Source organism: Trichoderma citrinoviride, assembly GCF_003025115.1.
Source record: "Trichoderma citrinoviride strain TUCIM 6016 unplaced genomic scaffold BBK36scaffold_7, whole genome shotgun sequence".
Classification (NCBI taxonomy): Eukaryota; Fungi; Ascomycota; class Sordariomycetes; order Hypocreales; family Hypocreaceae; genus Trichoderma; species Trichoderma citrinoviride.
This window is the reverse complement of record NW_020194715.1, coordinates 1727094-1743159: the sequence shown is the minus strand read 5'-3', so window position 1 is coordinate 1743159 and position 16066 is coordinate 1727094. Positions and strand designations below refer to the sequence as shown.

General features: G+C 54.7%; 5 protein-coding genes across 5 annotated transcripts; 2 read left to right on the top strand and 3 right to left on the bottom strand.

The window, feature by feature from the left end:
- Positions 1 to 238: 238 nt before the first annotated feature.
- On the top strand, positions 239 to 1553 carry BBK36DRAFT_163089 (hypothetical protein; the record flags this gene model as incomplete). The annotated part of the gene is made up of 2 exons (XM_024897735.1): positions 239 to 273; positions 359 to 1553. 2 exons carry the CDS (start codon positions 239 to 241, stop codon positions 1551 to 1553), a joined length of 1230 nt encoding a protein of 409 aa, XP_024749915.1.
- A 279-nt stretch (positions 1554 to 1832) lies between these two features.
- Positions 1833 to 3019, bottom strand: BBK36DRAFT_1159621 (CaaX prenyl protease; the record flags this gene model as incomplete). The annotated part of the gene is made up of 3 exons (XM_024894217.1): positions 1833 to 2312; positions 2460 to 2861; positions 2966 to 3019. 3 exons carry the CDS (start codon positions 3017 to 3019, stop codon positions 1833 to 1835), a joined length of 936 nt encoding a protein of 311 aa, XP_024749914.1.
- Positions 3020 to 6499: 3480 nt separating this feature from the next.
- Positions 6500 to 9161, top strand: BBK36DRAFT_1169180 (hypothetical protein; the record flags this gene model as incomplete). Its single annotated transcript, XM_024895275.1, has 3 exons — positions 6500 to 8373; positions 8424 to 8848; positions 8908 to 9161. 3 exons carry the CDS (start codon positions 6500 to 6502, stop codon positions 9159 to 9161), a joined length of 2553 nt encoding a protein of 850 aa, XP_024749913.1.
- Positions 9162 to 10182: 1021 nt separating this feature from the next.
- BBK36DRAFT_1141424 (MBOAT-domain-containing protein) lies at positions 10183 to 12108 on the bottom strand (the record flags this gene model as incomplete). Its single annotated transcript, XM_024893445.1, has 5 exons — positions 10183 to 10613; positions 10691 to 11688; positions 11774 to 11873; positions 11964 to 12008; positions 12087 to 12108. The coding sequence occupies 5 exons, from the start codon at positions 12106 to 12108 to the stop codon at positions 10183 to 10185; spliced, it is 1596 nt and encodes a 531-aa protein (XP_024749912.1).
- A 2563-nt stretch (positions 12109 to 14671) lies between these two features.
- On the bottom strand, positions 14672 to 15268 carry BBK36DRAFT_1085248 (hypothetical protein; the record flags this gene model as incomplete). Its single annotated transcript, XM_024888952.1, has 1 exon — positions 14672 to 15268. A coding segment is annotated over one exon (597 nt), but the record flags the coding sequence as incomplete, so codon positions are not given.
- Between the last annotated feature and the right edge of the window lie 798 nt (positions 15269 to 16066).

Genomic DNA, 16066 nt, shown 5'->3' with positions numbered 1-16066 from the left:
TATTCCGCCACACCTGATTGGCTGCTTGTGCTTGGATGCGCAAAAGCTGTCCCCAGTATGAGTCCATCCGCCCAAACCGTTGATATCATGACTGCTTTGATCAGACTCAACTTCAGCAAATCCGCCTTCTGCCTTGCAGCCACTTCTATCACCAATGACTGAGCGGGTATCGCTGTGACTAGACCCTGCTCTGGTTTGCCTCGGTGAATACAAAAAAAAATCATCAGTCACATTGAGAATGGCGGATTCTTGCCCAGCGCGGCATGAACCAACGTGAGCTGTCCTCTGCCCTCAAACCATGCAAGCTTCACTTTTGAATGCTAACCTTTTCATCTCCCCCACCTTTCCATATAAAAAGGCTCTCATTCACCCAAGGGCTCATAGTAGGCCAGCTCTCCGTTGTCCTCATCCTAGCCGCCTTTATCAAATTCTTCATCTTCGGCGAGGCCCCGTCGCCCGACGTCGCCGCCTCCCTCCGGGCCACGGAGCGAAGATCACGCACCCTCGCCCACAAGCAGTCGCTGCTGCGCCTCCGCTCCCCCAGCCAGCGCGTCGGCGGCGGCGGCGGCGGCGGCGGCAGCCATCAGCCGCTCAACCGCAAAAAGTCCACCGTCCTGCGCAGCCCGCCGACGCTCACCATCGGCTCCATCCTCAGCAAGACGTACTACAACGTCGACAGCCACCAGCCCGAGAGCCTCGACTGGTTCAACGTGCTCATCGCGCAGACCATTGCCCAGTTCCGCAGCGACGCCCAGCACGACGACGCCATCCTCAACTCCCTCACCAAGACGCTCAACGGCTCCTCGCGGCCCGACTTTGTCGACGAGATCCGCGTCACCGAGCTCAGCCTCGGCGAGGAGTTCCCCATCCTCAGCAACTGCCGCATCATCCCCGTCGACGAGGACGGCATCAGCCTGGGCAGCCATGTCAAGTTTGATCCCGCCACGGCCGCCCGCGACGGCACTCGCCTCCAGGCACGCATGGACGTCGACCTCAGCGACATGCTCACCCTGGCAGTGGAGACGAAGCTCCTCCTCAACTATCCCAAGAAGCTGTCCGCGGTCCTCCCGGTGGCATTGTCCGTCTCGGTGGTGAGGTTCAGCGGCACGCTGTCCATCTCCTTCATCCCGAGCAATCCTTCTCAGTCCACCCCGACCATGATGGCGTTCAACTTCCTCGACGACTATCGGCTGGACTTTTCTATCAGGAGCTTGCTCGGCAGCCGCTCACGCTTACAAGACGTGCCCAAGATCGCACAGCTGATTGAGTCGCGGCTGCACAGATGGTTTGACGAGCGGGCGGTGGAGCCACGATTCCAGCAGATTGCGCTGCCAAGCCTGTGGCCCAGGAAAAAGAACACTAGAGGCCCAGACGATGCCATGGCAGACGGTGGTACAAATTCTTCTGGCCTTTCAAAGGGCAAGGAGAGAGATCCTTCAGTTGGGGCCGATAGCCGGGAACAGGCTACTCTACGGCACCGTCGACCATTGGGCGACGACGAGTACACCAAAGAAGGGACTCTCCGCAGCCTTAGCAGGGATACGAGGATCTAGAGTACGAGCATGTACTCTTGCTTGAGGCGCAGGCTGCCACAGGCTGTACTAGCCTGAATAGCAAAGATTTGCGAGACATAGAATGACAACATGGAAGTTCTACGGTAACGCTACTACATATGTAGCCTCAATTAGGAGTCATGGAATGGGTATGAACGAGACACCACACGGAGGAGTATTGAGACTTTTCCTGTTCATTGCATTTTTGTTTTTTGCGCCTTTCTCCATAGCGGGACGTGGGAGAAACAGCACGGATAAGTATTGTCAAAAGTAGGGATGCTAGAACACCGCCAGAGCAATTGGCGACTCGGTCAGCGAATAAAGATTCTTCCACCAAGCAACTGAGCCTCCGAAAAGCAACACGTAGTAGATGCCCGACCACAGCATCATACGGCCCGGCCGATAAGCGTCAGCCTCGGAAAGCCAATACGGCTGCACGGCACCCCAGACGCGAGGCAAGCCCATGGAGTTGCAAAACGCATGGACAAGAATGACAGCAAGCAGAGAGCCCGTCCGCAGGAAGAGGAAGTTTGCGTAGGCCCCGAAGATGGACGTGTACGAGAACTGGAGGACGGAGCGGGCGACGGCGGCCACCAGGGGCGTCTGCGGGTGGGTGACGCGGAATTCGTAGAAGTGGTGCAGGTGGGCGAGGCCAAAGACGACGGGGGACAGGAAGATGATTCTACTCAGGCTGGAGCCTGCTACCAGCAGCAGTGGGATGGCGGCGGAGCGGAAGAGGCATTCTTCGGTGACGGGGCCCTGCAGAAGACGAAGATATGAGCTTCAGAAAGCAAGACGCGGAGACAAGGGCGATGTAGGAGAGAAGAGAGAGCCAGTTGGCTGACTGGAGTTGCTCGTTTCATCCAACTGAGGTTGCGGGTGAAGCCATTGCGTGAATATACTTACAGCAACCAGGTTCCGCCAGGCCGGCCATTCAGCCCAAATGTCTCGCAGCGGCTGGAACCCAGAGATCCATTCTCTCCAACCGCCGTCAATCACAAGAAACTCATAAAGCGGCGCCGCAAAGAGTAAACCCGTCAGAAGGCAGCTCTTGAGCGCCTCAGTCAGCCCAATCGGCCAGTAGCCCATTAGATGCAACGGGCTGCAGCTGGTGGCCGCGGCCGTTTCCTCAGAACCGCAGACATGGGGCAAGAGGAGAAAGGTCGCGAGGGAGCACGCAGTCGTGGACAACGAGACGGCGAAGATCCTGGCGCGAATGGCCTCAGGCGCGTCTCTTGAGCGGCCGGGGGAGGCTCGCGTCTGGGAGGAGGCGTACAGAGGGAGCACGTAGACAAGGGTATATGCTGCCTGTTGTTTTCATCGAGGCCCCCCCGACGACGCCGGGAAAGCATAATAGATTAGCGACGCCCGCCGGAGTCAATGAGAGTTTCGCTGAACGTGTTACTGCTTACCAAGAGACCAAAGGCCTGGGGCTGAGTGAGGGCACCTGATGATGGAGGAGCCATTGGATGAGGCCAGAGCCAGTATGTCAGGTTCTCACAAGTGATATCAGACACACGCTATGACAGAATATACAGGGGATACACGAAGCACAGAGAGGTGGGAGGTTCAACAGCCGCGCGCCAGTCGTCGTCTAACCAGAGAATCCTCGCATGTGATGCCGCTTATTGGAAAAGTGAGCATTGGAAGAGACAGATTGAAGAGACACGACGACAAAACCATAGGAAAAAAAGAGGGGACGAAGGAATTGAAGCCCTATGCGGGGAATGCAATGACGCAGGACATGTCTGGGGACGCTTCCTGTGCAATTGGTATGCAGCACAATGGAGAAGCGGTGGTCATTGATGTCTCGAGAAAACAAAGGCTTCGTTCCCATTGTGGCATGTCCAGCTGCTGAGGCTGAAGAGAATGACATTTTTGTCTCGGCTAGACTCATGGAACAATGGGTTCCTGCATTTGGTGCGCAACACTAAAAACGGCGGTTAGTTGCATTCATGGCCGTTTTGGCCGGCTCTAACAAACTCTATGAGGTAACGGGGGTCAGGCCGGTATAGTCAAAGGGAGGGATCAATCAAACCTTGAACTTGATGATGTGTGAGTTGATGACTGAATCAGTTGTTGAGATCATATCCGAAGAACCGTTTGTTCCTTGTCATTTGTTATTTCAGGGTATCCGGCTAATGGTCGTCCAATACGTGGCAGAACGGAGTGATGAGTTCTGTACATACATAGAGCCGATATGGAGCTGGCAGGGATGTCGATAGAGCTCATACCCTGGAAGCTCGTAGATGGCGTCAACGGAAATCCATTGCCACATGAGAAGCAATTGATCAGATCTTCGGCCGCTTCAGGTGAAACAATCCCACAGCCAGACAGACGTCAAGGGTTGCAACCGCCAGCGCCCGTTTCATTCGCGCATGTCGCTCTCAACGTTCAACCTTGCGGATGCTTCCTAGCGTCTACCAGCGTCCAATCTCGTGCGCCCAAGTGTTCATGCATGGACACACGTCCATTCCGGAGGACTGCTTGTTTGCCTATCAGCATCATCATCAGCATCAGCACCAGCAGTGGATGGGCACGTCCAGTATCACGGTGTACATGAACGCAACCTCACCAGGCGCCTGTTTGACGGAGTACATGCCTGTCCGGCGGACACACGAGGCGCCAAATGGCCGCTGCAGAACAGAAGCAGCGCAGAGCATCCTGAAGCTGTTTGTCTGCATATGCATGTGCATGTGCATGCATCTGCCTGTGCCTGTAATTTCACGGCTTGCAGGGCAGAGGATGCCTGCGCCACGCTCGCCTTTGCCTGCCCTGCTCATACAACGTCGAGCCTGGCCAGTCAAAATTAAATACCTCAAGAGCAGAGCAAAGAGTCCGGTCTGGCTGTTTGTATCCAGACCAGTTGGTCGGACGCTGTGACTGCATGTACAAGCGGTACTCCGTAATCAATGCCTGGCAGTTTGGTCAACATTCCACAGCTGAGCAATGGCGAAACGGAGCTCATCTTCTAGCAAGCCGGGCCTTCCCAGGCACCGTTCCGCTTCTTCGGCCACGGCTCTCCAGCTCGGGATCCCTTCATCTGAGTAGTTCACCGCTAGCAGCCCACAGAGTTCATGCTAGCAACCAATCTGGTTTAACTCCGCCTCTGTGCCTGACGCCGTCCAAACCTGCGGTGATGGCGATGGCTTCAAGCCCTCACTCAGACGCGCGCGCCCTTTTCGTCCGGGCCCGTCGGCAGCGACAGTTCCTGGCCTCTCGTCGTTTGCTTCGCTGCTACTGCTCTTCCAGGTGCGTTTCTTCCGGAGTCTCTGGGAGCTCGGACCTGCGTCTCCCCTGCAGGTGGCCCAGCTAGCGGCGCTTCTGTCCTGCTTGTGCCTGCTTCTCTAGTCTGCGAAAAGAAGGGCACCCCTGCAGCTGCGCGATAGCGCCGGCCAGTAGGAGCCTCTGTTTGCGTTGCCTCGTCTCCAGCCAGAGACAGTCAGCGCAAGATCCTTCCTCTCTAGCAGCTTGACACACGAGGCCTGCAAGGGAGGGACAGTTGAAGACAAAGAGAGAGACAGAGAGGATGAGGAGGGATGGCGCTGCAGTCGAGATAGAAACACACTGCAGTTGCCTGGTGATACCCACCGAGGCAGGCGGTCAAGGTCGACGCTCTCGTCTTCTGTCCGTTTTGACAACAACTGCCAGGAACCTGAAGGAACCCAGCCGGAGATTGTAGGTACCTGACAAGGCCCCATGTTTGTGCTGGGGAGTCCATGTATATTCGCGGTTCGGCGCAGGTACGAGTACTGGCAGAAAGAACCGGGAAGGAGCCTTGAACAGTCGAAGCTCTTGAGTGAGAAACAAAGTTTATCGTCCAAACTCAATTCTATGGAAACTGCGATCACGAGAACTACCAAAAAGTCATCAACAACAAAACAAAAACAAAACAACAACATCACCATCATCAAGATCACCAACCGAGACTCATCAGCTCCACGTCTCACCCACGAGCGTCGCCTTGCATAAAGCAACCGCATCAGCACCAGCAGCAGCGCAAACTCTGCGGGTCAGCACCCAGCCCGCCCAATTATTACGGAGCCCCGAACCAGCCCCGGGCGCTGAGGCCAGGCCGAGCCAGCCAAGCTACTGCTGCTTCTGCCGCTGCTGCTGCGACCACCACGCGAATATCCCCTTTTCATGGGCCTCCCCCCGGGCCGCATCTTGTGCCCCGTCAACCGCCTTGCTCGGCTCTCTTTTCGCATCCTCCACACTCGTTTTCCTCCGTCCGTCTGTCGCTCTCTACCTGCTGACCGTCTACGCTCTTTTCTGCCCTGTCCATACTCGGCATACGCACGCCTTGGCTGGCATCGTTGCGCGCTTCGTCTCGCCAGTATTCCTGCTGCAGACCGTCTTGAGTCGTCCTCCTCGACCTACGAAGTACCTAATTGCCCTCGGCTTCACGTCCTTTTAATTTTTAATTCTTTCAATCGCTACATCGGATCGCTCCGTAAAACTCTTTGACAGCTCGACTGCAGCTCTCTCAGCGCGCTGCTCGTTTTTTGGTTACACTTCGATTCTCCCCTGGGTTCTTACTTTCATCTGCTTTGCGAACATAATAGCCGCCGACTCTTTAGACGCGACCAATCAGTTTCAGCTTCCTCTGTCCCCCCTCTTCGTACTTGCCATCGGACAGCCTTTCGTGTTCTGGTAGATTTTTGCTTCTGTGCGAGCATCGCCTGTCCAATCCCAATTGGCATGGGCCAGCAGCCCGACCTGCTCACACCACCATCCACGACAACGAATCGAAGCCGTCGGAGATAAAAATTGAGCACAATACAGATAGACAGCGTCGCCACCTCCGCACCAGACGATAGACTGGCCCCTACACAGGCTCACGCCCTGCAAGACCGAAATCCGTTCACAGCTGCGCCGACATCTCGCCATTTCCGCATCAGTTGGGCAAATGTTATGAGCCAGCCCTCGTGTTGAGTGAGCAGAGGATGTCCGAATCGCCCGACTCCGAGCGGTCCTCTCAGGGTGAGAAGCTTCAGATCCGACTGGTGCCTTACTCGCCGCCCCGACTCAGCGGCGGCTCCGAGCTTTTCAACCCTGAGCCTTCTCTCTCCTCGAGGCAGGACAATGTCGAGGTTCACGCCGCCGACGAATCGCCAAGGACCTCGAGTCCTCCGCCTTCAATCTCGACCGTCGTTGGTCCGTCTCGCTCCTCGACGGGCAAGCGTCGCAGTTCAAGCATTGGCGCTAGCAAGGTCCTCGAAAGCGCATCATCGTCTGTCGAGGCCCTCGAGCCCTCGCGGTCAAGGAACCGATCACAATCTCTGTCACAGTCCCTCAGAACCCTGACATCTCCGCCGTCGCCAGAAATCCAACCTGCAGCCCCTACAACTCAACGTCGCCCCAAGAGATTCATCGACATCAACCTGAATTCTGACAACAAGACCTTCTCGCTCGTCCCCTTGACCTCTCGAGCCTCCCGCACCGACTCATTTGTGTCAGCTCGCACCGATTCGAACCCCCATTTCTCTGTCGCTTCCAGTGCTTCCTATCGGCAACAGTCTTCAAGCATCTTTAGTGAGGACCGCCCCAGCTCCCCTTTGACGACCCTGGCCGAAGACAGCACGTCCGTGACCGCGTCCTTTACCCCCTCCATCCCTGAAGAAGACTCCGATTCCGCCTCACCATGGGACTATCGCCTGGTTGGTGGACTGCGCAAGGTTGACAGCCAACTGAGCGATGTCACAGATACCACTCCTACCCGCCTGCCTTCATTCCTGGAAGAAGAACAACAACAACAACCCGACCTCTCGAGCAAGATTGCGATCCCCGAGGAGCCTATCATTGCGTTCCCTCTCACCACCAAGCGATCATTCTCGTCTGGCAAGACTGGCAACACGGTATCAGATCGCACCAACTACAAGACGTATGCGCAAAGCTCTTCCGGCCCGGACACTGTTCGCGGCTCCATGGCATCGGATTTTGACACCTCTTCGCTCTTCCCCACCGGCTCCAACTACGTCGTTTACGATGGCGCATCAGCTTCTGATGAACCGTCGCGGCCGCAATCAGACTCGGAACAGAGGGAAGCCCCCAACTACATCGTCCACGGACACCGACGTACGCAGTCTGACGGGACGGATATCTCCCATGCGCAGTCCGAGTATTCGAGAGATAGCATGGTCGTTGCTCCTTTACGGCCCATGCGGTCAGGTCGTCTCTACTCCAACTCGACGATTGTGAGCGCCAGATCGCTTGAGCACCTGAGGACCGGCTCTTTGACGTCCATGTCCAGCGCCAGAGTCCATCAAGATGCGGATCCCAACGCGCCAATTGGTATGTCTACGCAGGTGGATTTGGAAGGACGGCACTCACGGAACCAATCAGGCTCTGGACAAGGCATTCACCGCAGGAGTCCTTCTCGAACACAGCCGTGGGGCACCGCCCTGTCTACGGTCCTTTCGGAGAGCGAACGGAGCGACCCGTCGACGCGATCCATCTCTCGACTGTCTGGCAATGCTCGTAGCAGCGTCTTCACGCTCAACCAGCTTCGACAGACGGGAAGCTTCTCCACGTTTGGACTCGAGGAGGCCCTGGCCATGGCATCTCGTTCTCGGAGCGGCTCTGTGGATCGGCCTCAGCCAGTCCACGGCAGAGAAACGCCTTATTCCACTGCTCGTCTAGTGCGCGACCATGACGAGGACGGCGATGGCCTTGCGGATCTGGAGAGCATGAACCGCCTTCCCTCTCGCGCCCGAGGTCTCAGCATGGTCTCCAACCACTCGGGAGACAGAAACCTCCGCTCCTCAAGCAGTTCCCGAAACAACAGCATAAGCTACGCGGCCATTCCGGCATGGGCACGGTGAGCAAGCTAAGAATAATTCATCAATCTGCAAATGCTAACTTGGACAGGGTCTATTACGGAAGTGGAGAGCGGCGCTTTCTCGCAGCGCAGCCTTCCAACGAGTCCATGTTTTCGCAATTCACCAGCAGCTTACACCGAGATTCGTCCCATAGCCGCTCGCCAAGTTATGAGCAGCACACCCCTCCCGAGATTGTCAATCCCCGTCGCCGACCCCACGAAATCTACAGGCGAGCAAGCGAATCCGACTCGATGGACATCAGGCCGGTGCCTCAACCCGAGCCCTACATGCCCGTCGACTCTGGCGTCAAGAAGAAAACGTCGAGCGTCTGGTCGCCGCATCTGCAACACGACAGACGAGCTAGCCGCTATAGCATCTGGTCGCCTCCTTCGTTGTCTGAATCTGCTGATTTTGGACTCTGGCGACGGAACATTCAGCTCGTGCTGTTTATTATTGGGTTCATCTGCCCATTGGGTGAGTCGCTCGTGCAGTCCATTTGCGAAGATCGCTTGATTAACAGATGGGAATAACAGCGTGGATGCTTGGCGCTGTTCTGCCGATTCCTCCTAAGCCGGAGCGGGTCATGACGGAGCGAATCTACATCACCGGCCATCTCGACATTCGAATGGAGGCGCGACACCAGAGGCAGTACATCCACGCGGAGCGCCTGCACGAGCGGCTCAAGTGGTGGAGAAGCGTCAACCGGCGCATGTCCATCATTGGCGGCATCATCCTCAGTCTCGCCGTCATCCTCATTGCCGTGGGCGCGAAGCAGCAGTGGCATTGATGAGGAACTCTTGTCGATTCTATCAAGCCTGGGCGGACATTATAAAAAGCGACGGTTTTTGAATTTCAGCGTTCATCTTTCTTCTTTTTTTCGTGGTGGGACGACATACCTTTTGTGAAGGGAACTCTTTCTTTCTCCCTTCTGGGGAACGGCGCCGATTCTTGGATATTCTTTTCCGACTAACATTCGATTTTTTGCGCAAAAGCTCTTACGAGATTACGATTCATTCTTCCGCATTACCATACACAACTTATTCCACATCCATACACATATAACATACACATGTACACGCACGACGACTTTTTATGCGTAACGCTTTCTTCAACTACTTTTTTTATATATATATTCACTTTTCTCTTCATTCGAAATCTGATGGAGCATGAGAGACTTATGATGGTGTTTTTGACCTGAACGGGGCGATGAGGGTTTTTGGAATCTTTTGGTGGGGTGGTTTTACACGCGGATACATTATGTACGATATACACAACATGGTGTTTGTTGAGGATGATTCACTGAGTGGAAGGGAATCTTTCGATGAGAGATGTTTGAAAGAGGGAAGCCGGTGATGAACGATGGTTGGCTTTGAAGAGGCTAGGATTTCGACAAAAGCAGATGAAATGAGACTATTTACTTGCTACATATTTTCATGTGATTCGTCTGTTGTTCATGACATCGTATGTAAATACTCACTTTATATGCTACGTGCTTCCGAAGCAACAAAAACTCTTGCGCTCATTCCATAATAGTAAAACAAAAGAATCTTCATAGACAACGGCTAGCATGTAGAGGTGAATAACACGTAGACAACTCGAATCTGTAGTAGTATAAGATGCCTTGTCCAAAACCCATCCACACGATCCCCAAACCCGCTCATTATGATAAAATATAGCCCATCCCCACATGTCTTGTCTATGTGTCATTACTCGTTCTCATCCCAAAAGGCACCCAAACATCACCCATTACTCCAGAACAGTTTTCTCCCCAGCTTTCACTCCCCCTTTCACCCCCTCTTTTAACATCTTTAGCGCGTCTTCCTCTTCTGCATCGAAGCAATCTCCGCCCTAAACTCATTGACAGCCTCGGCAATGTCTCCCTCGGGATCCTTGGAGATGCCCAAGATGGGCTCCTTGCCCGAGAGGCTCTCGCTGCTCGCCGTCCGCTTGAGCCGCGCGCTGGCCCTACCCTGGCGGCTCTCGAGCTTCTTCTTGAGCAGCGTCTTACCGGGGGACGCGAAGAAGGCGAGCGATGCCGTGGTCCAGATGAAGGCGTAAAAGTAGACGTGGGACCAGGCGCGGAAGGACTCCCCGAAAGCCAGGATGAGGAAGGGCAGCGTCGTGAAGGAAAAGGTGAGCTGGGTGACGAGGTACGTGGCAAAGTCGTAGTACTTCTTCTTGGGCGTGGGGTTGCCCGTGATCGGGTCGAGGAAAAAGGGGCGAACGTGTCGGCGGAAGTCTGTGTCACGCGGAAATTTACTTGTTAGTTATCCAAATTGAATGGTAGACGAAGGAGAAGTAAAAGAGAATTCATACTCTTGGCTGAAGTCTGAATCAGACTGGCCAGCATGAAGCTGAGATAGTAGCCCGGGTAGAAGCCGTGCCAAAAGGCGCTCGTGATAAAGGTGGTCATGCTGGCGCGGAAGCCCGGCTTCTTTCCCCGGGGCGTCACACGCAGGTAGATGTAGTTGCGCAGCCAGTTGTTGGTGTTCATGTTCCACCCGGCCAGGTACGCGCGCGGGTTCTGGGCCGTCTCGACCATCCAGGGGTCGACGTTCTGCAGGCGGTTCCACGAGACCTTGCCGGTGACGGGGTCGACGCCGTTGTAGCCCAGGCCGGCCAGGATGCAGGCGCCTTCGGTCAGGGCCCAGACGCCGTAGAACTTGAAGCGCGTGACCTGGCTGGCCATGTGGATGAGCCAGACGCGCTGGAGGAACGAGCGCTCGACAAAGGACGGGTCGGTGACGTGGGTGTGGCTGAACCTGCCGGACAGGGCGACGAAGAGGCCGATCCAGACGAGGCCCGTGATGGCCTTCTTGGTGGCGGGGGTGCCGCTGACAGGAGGCTTCTTGGCAGGGTCCATCTGGGCGGGGACGTCGAACATGGACGTGTCGATCCAGCGGCGGTACTCGGCATAGTCAAAGGCCGGGCCGGCGAAGAGCGACGGGAAGAAGAGGACGTAGGCGGCGTAGTCGACGAGGGGCGGCAGGTCCTTGAGGGCGCGGTTCTGCTGCAGCTCGGACAGCTGGTCGGCGGGCAGCTGGCCGTCGGCGACGTTCCAGCAAAAGGCGGACAGCTTCATGACGAGCACCATCTGGGCGCCGGTGATGTCGACGCGGGAGGGATTGTTTTCGATCTGGCGCTGGATGTGGCTGACGGACATGTGGCCCATGACGAAGACGAAGCCGATCCAGGGCATGTAGGGGCTGCCGCGCAGGTACTTTGCGATGGCGTAGCTGCCGCCGGCGCTGATGGCGAGGGTGAGGATGCCATCCCAGAGGTCGAAGAGGCCAATGAGGTAGAAGAGAGAGACGCTATTGACGATTGATGGCGCAGAAGAGACGCCGAGGTGGTCAGCTCAAAGTGCGGACAGGACGGGTCTTGAGGGCGGTGATTTACCCGATGATGAAGAGGTTCTTTAGAAGCGGCTTCGAGTCCGGCAGGCGCTTGAGGATTCCCGCGAGCGGATACGAGAGAAGAAACGAGAAAGTAAGCTTGACTGTTGAGAGAGAGAAGAAGAATATCCGATTAGAGCAGGTTCACGAATCGAGTTCGTCAAGGCGTCTAGAAGGGGTCCGTTGATCCTTACGTTCGTCGGGAGAAGCGCCAAGCTTCGGTGCCAGCGCCTCGAAAGCTGCAAGAACGAAACAACACACGTCAGCTCAATTCGGAAGGACACAAACAGATGATAGTAGATGGAAAGAGAACTCACGGCTGTGCAGGAATAGCAGCATCGCGAACGTCTGCGCCCTGGCCCAGGAAGTCGAGGGAGTTGTCAGATGGAAGACGAAAATCGATGATGTAGTTGGGGAGAAGGAGGGAAAAAAAGAGGGACAAGCAAGACAGGGTACCTGGCAGAGGAGCTGAGGAGCTACCCCAAGAAAATGGAGGGGTCGAAAAGCGGGAAGCTGGAAAAAAAAAGGTACGGGAAATCACATGGAAAGAAAAAGAAACACGACGATGTTGTAGCTGGAAGGACGGTTGGATTACAATTAGCACTGAATAATTGAAGAGTTCGTGAGAGTTAGGAGAGAGAGAGAGAAGAGGCAGCAGGAAATCGTTGAGCAAGACAAGCCGCTGTCAACTCTTTTTTGTTGAGGCGCGTCAAATGACGATGCATGCGCGGGTTTCCTGTGATTGAACGACGTCAGCCACCCTTGGATCCAATAACCTTGAAGGTACCTCAGGTATGATGCACCACCCATGCATGCACATGCTCAAAACCGGCTCTCTTTCAATACATGTGGTCTCATACAGTTTTTGCCCGACAACTAAAGTACATACTACCTCCTCGTCCACGGGACCCCAAATCATTCGATGAGACGAGACGCACGTGCTAAACGATTCATGCCATACTTTGCTCTTTTATCTCTTCCCATTTTACTTCAGATCTAGTACATACCATTACACACGTGAAAGCTGAAATTGTGAATGTTAAGCTGAAACTCTCTACCACGAGGTTTACATACATGGATATAGTCAACTCAGCACACATGGCTCTTCAACACCAAGGTATACCTCAGGGGAATATCCCCAAACTCAAACCATCTATTTACTGTTACTATCTAGACTACTTTAAAACTTTCTACAGCTACAGACACGTGAACCCAAGTATGGGACTATTGATCATCATCCCGGACCTGCTTCCTCAATATATATACCATCCAGCATAACATTCATGAGCTCAGACAACCCCATCAAGGCGGCACAGCTGCATCAAGTACAATACCACATACACATAATTCACGGGGCACATGTGACTGGAGGCAAGGTGGAGAGCAACAACTCATTGAAGAACTATAACGAAACTATCTGAGAGCAACAACTTTTTTTTTTGTGTTTTATCTTTTCAAAGCAGGTAATCAAACCAAGTCTCCATCCGTGTACCACTGCAAGTATTGCTGCCTCCGCGAACCTGATTAAGGAAGCCAAGCATTCCAACGTCCAAATCCCGTAAAGGCCCATCCCCAACTCAGATATTGAAAATTAAGATAACCCAAAGATACCGAAACAAAACCAGAAAAAGTCGACAAGGGGTATTAGATACTCCCGAAACTCCGCAAGGATAACCGAAATCCCCGTCCCAAAAGTCAACCGGAAACTCCATCCCAAAGCTCGCTCAACTGGGCCTGAGCCCAGCAAGGCCGTGACAAGTCCCCATGGCGAGCTGTGCCCGCGCTGAGTCTGGTAGAAAAGCGCAAACTTTTGCCAACGCCCAATGCCCCGTGACTCCCGTGTGATGCCAAAGCCAAATCCAATCTTGTGTGCCCCTTTTTTTGCCTGCAATGTAAAGAGACGAGTGTATTGATACAGTAAATGAGCAAACGCCAGGCAGCTGATCGCTCCCTCCGCCGTATTTGGGTGCGCTTGTTACAACGGGCCCCCGGGTCCCGGGTCAAACCAATTCGGCCACTCACCAGCAACGGTGGCAGCAGAAGTATGATACTGAGAAGTGTTGGCGGGGATCTGGTGGTCCCCAGGTACAAGTGCCACATTATCAAGGGCCGGTGTATAGGCGCCCCGTGGCTCGCGGCGTCTCTGATGTGACGATGGCCACAGCCGCGGCTGACCAAACTGCTGAGAGTGCGAATGTAGATGCTGCATTGCGGCGTTGTGCTGGTGTTGTTGTTGTTGTTGTGGTTGCGGTTGTTGCACGGGGCCGGGCTGCTGATGTTGATGCTGCACGGGGCTGGGCAGCGGATGCTGATGCTGCGCGGGACTAGGCTGCAGCTGGTGCTGGTGCTGCGTGGGACTGGGTTGCAGCTGGTGTTGTTGCTGCGCGGGACTAGGATGCAGCTGGTGCTGTTGCTGGTGGTGCTGAGGCATACCCAGCAGCTGCTGTTGATGCATGTGCTGTTGCTGAAGTTGCTGTTGCTGAAGCTGTTGTTGTTGCAACTGCTGCTGTTGCGCCTGCTGCTGTTGCGCCGGCTGTGGGTGACGCTGTAACTGCGGATAGTTGTGGACGTGGTGTTGCAGTGGACCATGCTGCTGCATCGGGTATTGGTGATGATAAGCGTGTCCCTGGTCCATAGGCTGGGCCGAAACGTCGGCTGTAGCAAACAGGCCGGGCATCCATTCGCCAGTGGTAAACGCCGGGTCGGCGGCGCTCACGCCTGCCATTCCAGCCAAAGCCTGAGTGAAGGCGACCAGATCGGGGGTGATTGTGGGAACGGGAGGGGTGACCTCGCCAGCGGAAGACCCAGGCAGGTAGAGGCCTTGAGCAGCTGCGGCGGCGGCGGCGGCATTGGGGTCATTGGGGTCCTGGAGATGTTGATGCAATATCAAGGGCATTCCAGGTACGGGTGTGCGGAAGTTCTGGTTGTGGTAGAGCTCGTTGCGAATCTGTACGTCTTGGAACTGGGGGTGGTTTGCCGGAGTGATGAGGTATTTGACGTCTTCGAGGTCGTAGTAGCTGACCAAATGATGAGGGACGCCACGGAAGTTGATGCTGATGGTCTTTTTGACCAACCCGTCGCCCTTGAAGTCGTATGAATCCGTCAGAGAACCGACCAATGATCTCTCCATTTCCGGCGTGACCGACGACTCCTTGGTTACGGGCTTATGTACTCCATGGCCGGCTCTCCTGCGCTTTAGGGCACGCTTTTTCTCGCCTGGCGGAAACGGTCGTTGCAACTCCCTGTATATAAGGAAATTGTCTAGGATGCGGCTGGGACTCCAGGATATACCGTCGGTCCAGCGCTTGATGCCCGAGGCATGCTCTTCGTAGATGAAGACGCTGCCGCTGACGATGAGTTCCTGCCGTTCACGGTCATGCGGGCGGCGTGGGACGTGGCTGATGATTCCGTCGAGGCAGGCCGTGAAGAGAATAAGAGCGTCGTTGGTGTCATTGATAAATCCACGGTAGGTGGGAGCCAATTTAGGTTGATCAGACATGTTGAGTCCGGTAAACGTCGACAGACGATACAAAGAGTATAAAGAGAGATAAGAGAAGACGAGCGATACTCGAGAGACACGAGCAGAACTCGATGATGTGAAAGGACGAGGTATTAGAGCCGAGACGATCGAAGGAGGAGAGGACAGGATAAGCAGACTGAGCAATCAGAAGTCCTTGAAGAGGACAGAAGAAGAACAAGAGTTAAGAGAGGATGAGAGGCGGCTGATTAATGTAGGATCTTTAGTAGATCCTAAATGGGAAGAGAAGATGGGAGGAACAGGATAGAAGGAGAAGTGATCTCAGAGGAGGATCAAAAAGGTAGATAGAAGGGAGTGTTAAAAGAGGATAGAATATAAGGTGCAGAGTCTATAGAAGACAAGGTACAAGAAGGGAAGATGGCACAGAAAGCCTAGACTCTCTATAGGAGGCGAGAGAATATTGCGGCAGCAGATTCTCTGGAGGGGGAGAGAGAGTATCAGAAGATGGAGAGGATATAGATAGAAGGACCTCGCAGGAGGAGTAGAAGAGACCTCGCAAGAAGGCGAAAGGAGATCTCAAAGGAGGACGAGAAGAGACCTCAGGGGACCACTGGTATAGACCTCGAAGGAGTCAAGGATAGACCTCGGAGGACACCAAGAATAGACCCGGAGGACGACAAGGATAGACCTTGAGGTTGATGAGGAGAGACCTTGGAGTATGGCGGATAGATTCCTCAAAGGCTGACGAGCAGAAGAATACCCCAGAGGCGGATGTGTAGACGGATACCTCAAAGGCAGATGTGTAGACGGATGTCTCAG